Source organism: Kryptolebias marmoratus, linkage group LG6, assembly GCF_001649575.2.
Source record: "Kryptolebias marmoratus isolate JLee-2015 linkage group LG6, ASM164957v2, whole genome shotgun sequence".
Lineage (NCBI taxonomy): Eukaryota > Metazoa > Chordata > Actinopteri > Cyprinodontiformes > Rivulidae > Kryptolebias > Kryptolebias marmoratus.
In genome coordinates this window covers 21,156,518-21,167,627 of record NC_051435.1, presented here as the reverse complement: position 1 = coordinate 21,167,627, position 11,110 = coordinate 21,156,518, and the positions used below count along the sequence as shown (strand labels likewise).

At 44.5% G+C, this 11,110-nt stretch overlaps 1 protein-coding gene across 3 annotated transcripts in view; it reads right to left on the bottom strand.

Moving 5' to 3' along the window:
* The window catches only part of ankrd44 (ankyrin repeat domain 44), a 35,291-nt gene continuing 24,181 nt past the window's right edge, over positions 1-11,110 (bottom strand). Inside the window, exons 15-28 of one of the 3 annotated variants that reach the window (XM_017421168.3) lie at positions 10,584-10,649; positions 9,296-9,407; positions 8,687-8,758; positions 8,402-8,603; positions 7,176-7,263; positions 6,963-7,080; positions 5,738-5,960; positions 5,161-5,248; positions 4,961-5,044; positions 4,727-4,872; positions 3,584-3,666; positions 3,412-3,494; positions 3,046-3,137; positions 1-1,579 (exon numbers count right to left, since the gene is read on the bottom strand). In XM_017421168.3, the coding sequence (XP_017276657.1) occupies positions 1,320-1,579; positions 3,046-3,137; positions 3,412-3,494; positions 3,584-3,666; positions 4,727-4,872; positions 4,961-5,044; positions 5,161-5,248; positions 5,738-5,960; positions 6,963-7,080; positions 7,176-7,263; positions 8,402-8,603; positions 8,687-8,758; positions 9,296-9,407; positions 10,584-10,649 (1,717 nt within the window). In that variant the 3' untranslated portion in view covers positions 1-1,319. The remainder of the gene's footprint in view (positions 1,580-3,045; positions 3,138-3,411; positions 3,495-3,583; positions 3,667-4,726; positions 4,873-4,960; positions 5,045-5,160; positions 5,249-5,737; positions 5,961-6,962; positions 7,081-7,175; positions 7,264-8,401; positions 8,604-8,686; positions 8,759-9,295; positions 9,408-10,583; positions 10,650-11,110) is intronic. The other 2 variants (XM_017421171.3, XM_017421170.3) reach the window with 2 other exon arrangements.

The window sequence follows — 11,110 nt, the reverse complement described above, 5'->3', positions numbered from 1 at the left end:
TTTTATACAGTTACAAATGGCTTTTTTTTTCTTTTTTTTTTTCCTTTTTAAAAAAAGAAAAACTTGTGCCTCGGTGTGGCGCCGCTTCCCCATGCAGACATTAAGTACCAAGGTCGGCTTGGATTTAAGCACCCGTGAGTAGAAAAAAAACAACGACAAAAAAAAAATCTGCGGTGGAAAGAAACCTAAGCGTGAGGATCTGTGCTGTATCCAACACGGATCGGACCTTTTTTTTTTTTTGTCTGGCCTGATCTGAGCTGGCTGAAAGATGTTCTCAGTCCTGCAGTGGAAACTGTGGAGCCCCAAGGGTTCGATGGCAAACAAACGACTGAAGATCTGACCAGAAACTCCTGTCAGAATATTGTTATTTCATTTGTTTTGTTGTTCAGGTCGGTTCTTACTTTAAAACACATCCTGTCTTCAGATTGTGTATAGTTCTCTTCAGAGCCACAAGGATTAATCAGAAACCCTCTGAACTCGAAGCACTTCTGTCTGTTTTCTGCTGCGGCGACACTTCGCTCTGATTTGCACTCAAATCAAACGTCCTCCAGCCTCCCGGTGGCTTTAAAGTGCACTGAATTTTTACGGCCTCTCGTTGGGAGAGACTCGATCGTTTTTTTGGCCTCATCGTTTCACATAAAAATCAGGAATTTGTCGAGCTTAGGGACGCACTTTTCTTGGTTTTAAATCCGGTGTTGATTAGTTTTTTTGTCTGGATTTTTTTTTTTTGTTGTTGTTGTTGTTACGAAAAAAAAACAAAACATTTTTTTTAACCAGACAGACGCATTTGAGTTGAGTTAAACAACGGCTTTTATAATCACGTTTAATAGCTGTTGTTTTTACAGGTCGGATTTTGTTTTATTTATTATTGCATGAAAGCAAATCTGTGAGTTGTTGCATTTGCGTTAAAATGAATCAAAAGATATTCAAAGCTAAAGTAAAAAGCTGAGTCTGGATAACTCTTTGCTCATTTTAGTTTTTTTTTTTTTTTCCCTTATTTTTGCCCCCAAAAGATAAAAAAACATGACTTCCAGCAGACAGCATAATTGTGAAGCCTTATAGAAAATGTATAAATTTGAAGACGTTTTTAAAAGCATTAGGGTTCAGAGGTTGTTCTCTAAATCTACTATAAAACTAGGGAGGGAATAAGAGTTTTGAGTTCATTATTTGACAAATGTTTGCTGTGGCTTATGTGTTTAAACCCTGAACCCCTTGGAGCTCCACGTCTGCTGCATCCCAGCCTGCTTCCACGCAGGGAAACATCCTCCTGGTGGCGAGTTCAGGTTTGAGGTAATAGGCCGGAGTTCGTTCGGAGGAGGTCAAAACGTCTCGGAGTCCTCCGAGTCATTCTCGGTGGTCCCTTCGCTGGAAGGTCCCGAGGGGTTCCTGGGGCTGCGTGGTCCCCGGGCACCGGCACCCGAGCCTTTACCCCCCTGGTGGGGCAGCTGCTTCAGCAGGGAGCCTGGGGAAGGAGCCCCGGAGCTGCAAGGGGAGCAGAAAGGCATCATGGTAGCCAGAATGAGAGCCAGACAGTCAGCCACCTCTCTGCTAGGAGCACAAGCCAGAGCAGGGGTCAGACCTGAGGCAGAGAGACAGAACAGAGAGGAGGGAGGGAGGGAGGGAGGAGACGACGAGACGAGGACGTGGAGGAGGCAGGGGAGGCAAAGCAGGAGACAAAGACGGAGCAGCTTCCTGTTAGTTTTCAGCCAGCGGACGTTTGGAACGGGGAGGAGGGAAACACCGAGCACGCGGACGACAACGACGAGTCAGGGCTGGACCCGCAGAAACGCTCACCATCTTCACCAACGCACGCAAAACTATGAATTATCACAGAGATCACATTTTACTCCTAATACGGTTTCATTCCGGGGTGTAACAGGACGCCAAACGAGTGATAATTGTGTAGTAACACACACGGTCAGTCGAGGAAATGGCAAAGAACTAAACAAACTGTGTCATGCAAAAGTATAAAGGTCTGTTATTAAGTGATGTAGCATTCTTTTACATTGCCATGTTGTTTTTGAGAAAGAGTTGTTTTAAAAGCCTAAAACACCAATAAAGGAACAGGCACTCGTTTGGCTAGCCATTAGCCTAGCCTGGATGAAGACTTTTGCCTCTTCCCCAAAACTCTTGGCTCTAAGACTAATGTTACAGCTGATAAATACTAACTGTTGATAATAAAACAGACCATCACTTCAAAGTTTAATGAACTTTCCCTTTAAATAAATGACACGACAACACAAATCCCTGAATTGGTGCATTAGTTTGACTGTAATTTAAAATAAAAAACAGCCACCATAAGCCTTATTTATCATGTTTATCTCAACCAATCTGTTACTGTACAGCAGGGCTTTCAGCTTCAGCTGCATGTGGGTCATATATAAAAATTACCGGACGTCTGAGGGCTGTTGGGACACTGACTGTGTTTGTAAAACTCTTTCATCAAACACAACTTCATTGGGGACAGCGAGCATTCAGTCACATTAGTTTGGCTAATGTCTGAGCTCCTGACAGGCTGAAACAGACTGAAACGACGGGAGCAGCCGTACTTTAAATCCCCATCTTCACAGGAATGCTTTCATTAAACACTGGCTGCTGAAACACTGAAATCGCCTTACCCTACATCCACTCTCCATCTTTATGGCTCTGAAAGCGACATCTTGACAGCTGTGATGAGCTCAGCTGACGTGACTCACTGCTGTACAACAGACCAATCAGACAGCTGCTTACATTTTTACCCACCACATCCCTGCTGGTGGTCATGGTCACCAAAGATCGTCTGTTTGATACAGCCAGACTCGTAGCTTATTATAAGGCTCAAAGTCCAGCGGTAGCTCTGATACGTGTTGCTTACTTTAAGCAATATATTCAGACAAATCAGTTTGGGCTATGCTATGAGCAATAGAAACCACTAAAGACAAAACAAATCTGCAGCACACGGAGAAAGAAAAGCCTATTTAAACACATACTGCTGAGTTCATGCTGCAACAGAGAAAAGCGTTCATGCCGAGGAGCATTCGGGGTCATGCCGGAGGTGTGTCTTACCGTTCTCGTCCACCGACTGGACGTTGGCTCCTCGGGACAGCAGCTCCTGGACTGCCTTCTTCAGCCCGCTCCGAGCCGCCAGGTGGAGCGAACTGACGGAGACAGACAGTGTCACGCTGACGCTGGCTCACTAAACGGAACCCTGCGGGCTCTGGATCAAACTTAGAGCCCGTTTATACGGGAAGCTTGTAAGTTTGTATAAGAAATTAAGCTATTTAAGAACCTATGTTTAAATTTAAAGCTTCCTGAGACGAATACAGGACAACAGTCAGAAGAGTGCAGTGGAAAGCCATGAATTTTGAATTTCACATATTATTTTACAGAAAAAAATAGCTTCATCTCCAGCCGTCTGTTTCAGAAACTCACGTTTGCTGAGCCGCGTTTGTGGCATTTATGAGCGACGTATCGGACAGCTTCTCCAGAATCAACAACACGCAGTCCTCTTTTCCCTGAAACACAAACATGTGACAGCTCAGCCTGAAGTTCATGCACAGACAAAGGCTAAAACGGACAGCGCCGCCCCGTCGAAGACACCTACGTTGCTGCAAGCCAGGTGCAGGGCTGTGTTGCCGTCCTTGTCTGTCAGGCTGAGGTTGGCACTAGCGTTGGTCAACAGCACCTCTGAAGTACAAGGAAATGTAAAGAAATATGAGCTGATACAGCAACCAAACAGACTGCAACTAGTTTTATTACAACACAGATTTATAAAAGGTTGGGACATTGTGTAAAATGAAAGAAACACTGAATGCAATGCTTTGCAAATCTCATAACCCCATATTTTATCCACATTGAAGCAACATTTCAAATGTTTCAATGTTTTCGGGTAGTAGTTTTGAATTTTAAAACTAAGTTGGAACACGGCAACAAAAAGCTGTAAAGATTAAGTGTTTAAGCATTTTGCTCAATAAAAAATGTAAAATTGGGCAACAAGTCAGTAAGAGGACTGGGTATAAAAAGAGTACTTTAGAGGCTTAATCTCTCAGAAGTAAAGATGGACAGAGGTTCAACAGTCTGAGAAAAACTGGGTCTAAAACTAGTGGAACTATTTCAGAATAATGTTCCTCAAAGGAAAATTGGGAAGACTTTAAATATCCCATCATCTACAGGTCATGATATCATCAAAAGATTTGAAGAATCTGGAGAAATCTCAGAGCTCACAGGATGTGACAGAGTCAGGATTGGATGCCCTCAGGGGCCGCTGCTCAATTCAAAAGCCTGCCTCTCTGATGGTATGGGGGTGCATTAGTGCCTCTGGCATGGGTCATCAATGCAGAAAAGTTTATACGAGTTTAAAACAACATACCCTCCCATCCAACAAAAACTCAGGACTGTTGAACAGCTAGAATCCTCCATCAGTCAGTAATGGGACAACATTCCCTCTAAAACCTCCAGCAGCTGCTCTCCTCAGCTCCTAGATGTTTACAGACTGATGTTAGAAGACGAGGAGATGCTTCAGAAGTAAACATAACCCTGTCCCAACTGGTCTGAGATGTGATGCTGCCATCAAATTCAAAATGACCTTTTTTTCCCCCTAAAATCTGATGTTTATTGTGTTCCATTCTGAATAAAATGTGGGTTTATAAGATTTGTAAATAACTCCAATTAGTTGTTTTTTTTTACATTTTACACAACGTCCTGATTTTTATTAATGTTTACACCATCAGGTAAAAGACTTCAGTACCGAGAGCTTCGGCTCGGCCCTTCTCCGCTGCCATCATCAGTGCAGTGTGACCGGACTGGTCTACAGTGTCTACAGGTGCATCGTGGGAAAGGAGCAGCTGGATGCAGTCGACATGACCTGCAAACGCCGCAGCGTGAAGAGGAGTCCTGCAGAGGGGAGACGGAGAGGAAAACGGATGATGCAGCGGAGAGGAAAAAGGCTGCAGGATCAGCAGCTCTGCCCTGACGTCCCCACCTGCCCTTAGCGTCTCTGCAGCCAGCGATGCCTGACCCCATGGCGTCGAACAGCAGCAGCGCACACGACTCGTGATCGTTCGACCTGTCAGTTGAACCACAAAGAGCCCGTCACTTCAAATATCTGCTGTCAGACAGAAAACCAGAAAAACCACTCTTCCATATCAACAAAAAGAGCGGATGGGATTAGCGGGGACTCACACAGCGCAGTGCAGAGGGGTGAAAGGATTCCCATCAGCGCACCAAGGGCCTTTCTGCTCCAACAGAAGCTCCACGCACCCTTCATGGCCTGAAGACACAGACACACAAGATGGCAACTTCAGCTGTTTCCACTGGAGTCAAGGCAAAGAATTCAAGTAGAAAAACAGCGCCCTCTACCAGCAGAGACAAGAACTACAGGAGAACTGGACTTTTTGCCTTGTGCGTAATCTCACGCAATGCCAGGAGGTGTCACACTCAGAGGAAGGGTTGTGAGTGACTCCCAGCTACTACTACATCAGATTTTAGTTCAATATTTGTAAAACTGACTGAGTTATAGACATTTTGGTGTTGGCTAATGTTGATTAACTGTAGTAGCCATCTTAAATTTGACTGACTCCAAAAGATGTAGTTAAAGATGTAAATCCAGTGATTACTCTGCATGTTTCATTTAAATTTGTACAGTGGTTAATGACATATTTTACAAACACACCTACCTATACCTTTGCCTTTCAGAAGTGGGCGATGAAACACTATAAATCTACGAAAACAGAATCTGTTGATTCATTTTGTTTCTCACCGTAATAGCAGGCCCAGTGGAGCGGCGTGTACCCACTGTGGTCTCTCAGAGGTGGCATGGATGTCGACTCGGAGCAGGCGCTGTTCAGCAGCTCGCTGAGACAGGTGACGTGGCCTCGGGCGGCGGCCAGGTGGATAGCCGTGCGGCCCCGAGAGTCGCCGATCAAAACCGAGGCCTCCTGCTCCAGCAGGCCCTGGACGCATTCCTCCTGACCGAACAGCAGCTGGGACAGACGCCACTCAGGTCAGAAAAGGTCACGTCACAAGTTTCATTTTAACAGCAACTAGAAAACGAGGCGAGGCGACGACTAAAAGGACACAAAAAAAACGTATAAAAACAAAAAGAAATGCAAAAAAAAGTATGCATGAGGAGACAAAAAGGACACATGGGGGACAAAAAGGAGATCTAAAAACACGCAAAGAGTGCATAAAAAGACTAAAGAGACACATGTGGACATAAACTGATCCATAAAAAGACAAAAAGGAAGCAAAAAAGACAAAGGATACAGAGCCTTTAAAAAAGTATTTTTTACTGTTTTATTTTCAAAAAATGATTAATAAATAAATAAATAAATGGTTAATATAAATTGGCCTTTCTGTCAAAAAACAAATAAATAAATAAACTATCTTTAATGACAAAGCAAAAATTGTTTTTTACAAAATAATGCCAATTAAAAAAAAATATCTAACGTAATGACTGTAATGATGTGATTGTATATTATATATTGTAGTGTGACATAAATAGCCAGCCCCTTTAAAATGGCCGCCCTAACTAAACTCAGAGAAAAGATTATTGAAATGTACAAGTCAGGGGGGTGGATACAAAAGGATTTCCAAGATCCTAAACATCCCCAGGAGTTCAGTTAAATCCATCATCAGAGGATGGAAGGAATATGGGACACGTGTAAATCTACCAAGAGCAGGCCGTCCTCACAAACTGAGTGACCAGCCTGAGCTTTATGGGAGAGTGACAAAGAGAAAGCCACTGTTACAGAAAGCCAAGGTTAAATCTCGACTAAAGTTTGCCAAACAGCATGTGGAAGACTCAAGTGCTTCTCGGCACAGACAATGTGATGCTGTGTTGTATGCACAGTTCAACGGTTTAATACCTGAGTGGCTAAAATTTAAAAAAAAAAACACACACACAGAAGAAATAATAAACAGGAACCCAACTAAAGCTGGTGTCTACGAACTCCGACCACCAGAAACGTGGCTCAAATGCTCACCCCGAGGTGCAGCGCGGTCAGGCCGTGGTTGTCAGCCAAGCTGATGTTGGCCTCCCTCTCCAGCAGCAGCGACACGGCGTCGACATGGCCTCCTGCCACCGCCAGCATCAGAGGAGTTCTGCAGAGGGAGGACAACGCACGGCAAACACGTCAGCACAAAGTGCAGACGACGAAGCAGGAAGCGTGCGGGGCGGGGGGGGGGGCAGAACTCACTGTCCCTGAGAGTCAGCGGCGTCTATGAGGTCCGCGCTGTCTGATTTGTCCAACAGGAGGCGCACGGATGTCGTATGACCGTTCATCACTTTAAGCAGAAATAGACAGAAGAGTGAGATGAGACTACAAATATTTCTGTCACTGCAGCAGAAAATAAATAAATGAAAACGATAACCATTACTATACTGAATACATTCCAGATATCCACATCTGTCAGACTCTTGGTGGAAGAATGTGACAAATTCTGATTTTTACCCCAAATGGAAAGGTGTGAATGTGAGTAGACAAGGTTTGTTCAGTGTATTGCAGTTGAGCTTATGTCACTTGAAGACAAAATATGAAGTGTAGCTCCACTGATGATAGGATAAGACAAGAGAACAGGGGAATGAACCCCACCAGGACAAAACTGGAAATATGGAAACTCCTGATGACCCTGATATCCACAGGAAGCTCTATAAATATTTAGGTGCCTATGTGCTCATTTACAGGATCAAAATGCTGCGCTGTTCAGGGTTTGCAGGAATCCGGTGCTTACAGACGCAGATAAATTGAAACAGCTTATTGAAACAATGCTACATTTCTTGTAAAAGTGATTCCAAGACCTTCTCGAGCAGCTTCATGTTCCTCTAACCAAAGCTAGCAATATTATTAAAAAGCATAAGCTTCATGGAGCTGTAGCCAGCCTCCCTGGACATGGACGCAAGAGGAAATGCAACCCCTGGTTGATCAAACGGAGAGTGCAGACGGGAGAAAAAGAGACGAGGAAACCATCCAAAACCATTCACCCTAAGCTCCAAAATACAAAAAAGCCAGAGTCCCAAAGTTTCTGGAAGATATTTTTGAGGACTGAGACCAAACTGGACCTTTTTGGCTTCTGCTACATCACTTTTTAGTTTCTGATAATTGTATCAACAAACCTATTCGTGTCTGTATCTCCAGCAGTCAAAGGGTGAGAGGTGAGGTCCCCCCTGGACAACAGTCCATCACAGAGTGAATAATTGAACAAATAGTCTTGTATTCATATAATTACAACCAGGCTCCACACAGAAAAGTCGCAGTCGGGAGTCGAACCTGCAACCCTCTTGTCTCACCAACTGCACCAGTGAGCAACACATATGTCAGTGGTTTTATTTCTATGACCAGGAGTCAAAAATTGGCCCAAATGGTGGTTTTTTTTTTTTTAGGAACAGATTTAAACTTTCCATCCATGGCGCCTCTGAGCCTACCTGCCACGTGCACGGGCGTGCGTCCGTACTGCACGTCCACGGAGCACGGCGACGCCCCGTGGCCGAGAAGAGTGTGAACACAGTCGATGTGACCCCGCAGCGCTGCCAGGGCCAGAGGGGTCCGCCCAGCTTCGTCCCCCTGGTCCACCTCTCTGTGGCCCTGCAGCAGTACCTCCAGAGCCTGAGCGTGGCCATGGTACGCCTGCGGGGAGACGACAGTCATGTGCACCTTTACCCACAACACTAACCCAAGGAGGAGTCTTTAAATGCGTGTTTGGGACTCACAGCGAGGTGCAGCGGGCTCCTGGCTTTGGAAGAATCCGAGTCTTCATCGTGACTGTCGTCTCTGTTCAGGAGCTGCGGGTCACAACAAAACCGACATGAAACGTGTCCAGAGGCAAGACACAGAAAAACATTTTGATTCAGGCTGAAAATGAAGAAATGGTTTTAGGATCTATGGTTTAGTTGTTGCTTAAGTTGGGCTGAGAACGGATGGAGTGGAGGTAGAGTTTCCTGAACTCCTTGAGTACTGGCATCGAAGTGGAGTTATGTAGGACGGGCGTGTCCAAACAGATGGGTTCTAAGTAATGTTTTAATTGTGGAAAAGGACTGATAGATGGGAGGCTTCAGGGAGCCGGTGGAGATGTGGGGACCAAAGCCTGGTCCCCACGAGGAGAAATGGTGTTTTTGGGTTAGGGGTTAGGTTTAGGACTAAGGTGTGAATTGAGTTTAGGGTTAGGTATGTACTGGTAATGGTTAGGGTTAGGGTCAGGGTTAGGCTGTAGTTAGGGTGTAGAAATGAATGGAAGTCAATGGAAAGTCCCTGCAAAGTTAGAGAGACATAACGTGTGTGTGTGTGTGTGTGTGTGTGTGTGTGTGTGTGAGGGAGCTGACCAGTTCCAGGCAGTGCCTGTGTCCGAAGGCCGCAGCGTAGTGGACGGGACTGTAGCCCTGCTTGTCTCTCAGCGAGGCCGTGGCTCCGCTCTGAAGCAGGAAGTCTAAACACCTGCAACACAAACGCAACACCTCAGCTTACGGCACCACTACTAATATGGCTAATACATGAGCTAAACAGGAGCTGAAGGCCGTGAACTGTCTTCCACTTTGTCAGGTCTGCAGTTGTGCTGTGCTCTTTCTATTTTTACCTGATGGATTGAAGGGTGGATCTGTGAGGTGTTCAAAGCTTGGGATGTTTTATAACCTAACCTGAACTTCCCAACAACGTTACCCCAACCTGTCTGCTGTGTTCCTTGGTCTTCACAATGCCGCCTGATCTCTAAAGTTCTGCAACAAACCTCTGAGGCCTTCACAGAACAGCTGGATTTATACTGAGAACAAATTACACACACTTGGTTGCACTGGATTTTAGTTCGGGGTATCAGGGTAAAAAGGCCGAATACAAATACACTTTTCAGATATTTGTTGTAAAAAAACAAAAAAAATAAAACCAAGAAACTCTTTCATGCTTTAATGCACTACTTTGTGTTGGTCTACCACATAAAATCACAGTAAAATACTTTGAAGTTTGTAGATAGAACGAGTTCCAGGAACGTGAAGCCTTCTTCAAGGCGCAGAGCTGGATGGGTTCTGAACCTGAAGAGGAGAACAGCTCAGACAAATGTGTGTTTTCCAAAGTTCCTGGATTCCCGTCTGGAGCTCTGACTTTTTGTTGACACGAGGAAAAATCCCATCATACGGCTAATTACCTGCTATTCAAACAGAAAAGGTAAAATCAGCTGGGAAACGCTGATTCTCATAAAGTTTAGTGGGGTTTTTTTTTTGTCTTTTCTAAATAATTCTCAAAATTTCAAAAGAAAAAGGCTTTAAAGTCAGTACTTGGTTTGGCTGTCTTTATCCTTCAACACAAGCTGAAATCTCTTTGACAAGCTTTCCCTGCAACTTCTTTCAGGAGTTTTAGGAAACAGTTTTTGGACTGTTTGGTGACAGGATGTTCTCACAACACTTCACGACGGCCAAACACTCCAGATGTTGAGTTTCTTGTCCTTTTTTTTTTTTGTTTTTACACTTTATGAATGTTTTCTTTGTTTAAAAGAAGCTTTTTGTTGTATAAAAAGCAGTGTTTTTGAAGATCAGTGGAATAAAGGTTTAAACTATTGGTTAGCTGAGTGGATCTGGTGCCACGTCTGTCCAGATGTGTCTCTGAGGCTCTGTGTGGACTTACAGAGCTGCCTCCTTCTCTCTCTCGGCCTGGACTCCTTCGCTCTCCGGCTCCAGAGCGACGCGGCGCCTGTGTGGGGTAAGATTTGGGTTAAAACAGGAACCAACACAAATCAAACAAGTCTGGTGCTTGTTAAGAAACCCAGGGGTTACGCACATCTAACACCTACTCTAGCATCACCTCTGGTTACTATGGAAACAATACGGTGGAGAAAATGGTGGTTCTGTAAATGGTACCATAATGTAATTAACCTTGCACTTCAAAGTGACACCAGAAGAGGAAGTGTAGTATGAACCGTCCTGTTGAAGAGGCTCTTTATCATTTTCTGATGATAGGGAGGATACGCCGAGGCCAGAAACTCCACGTGCAGCTGAGTATTTTGTCAGAAAGGTTTGTTTTTGTTATTGTATCTGAAAAATTCAATATCCCCTATCTGCACAGATCCAACAGAAGCTGAGTCTGGTTTGAGTTTGCGTTTGTGAGTGGAAGGTGCAAATGCAGAAGAAAATCTTTTTTTTTTTTTTTTTTTT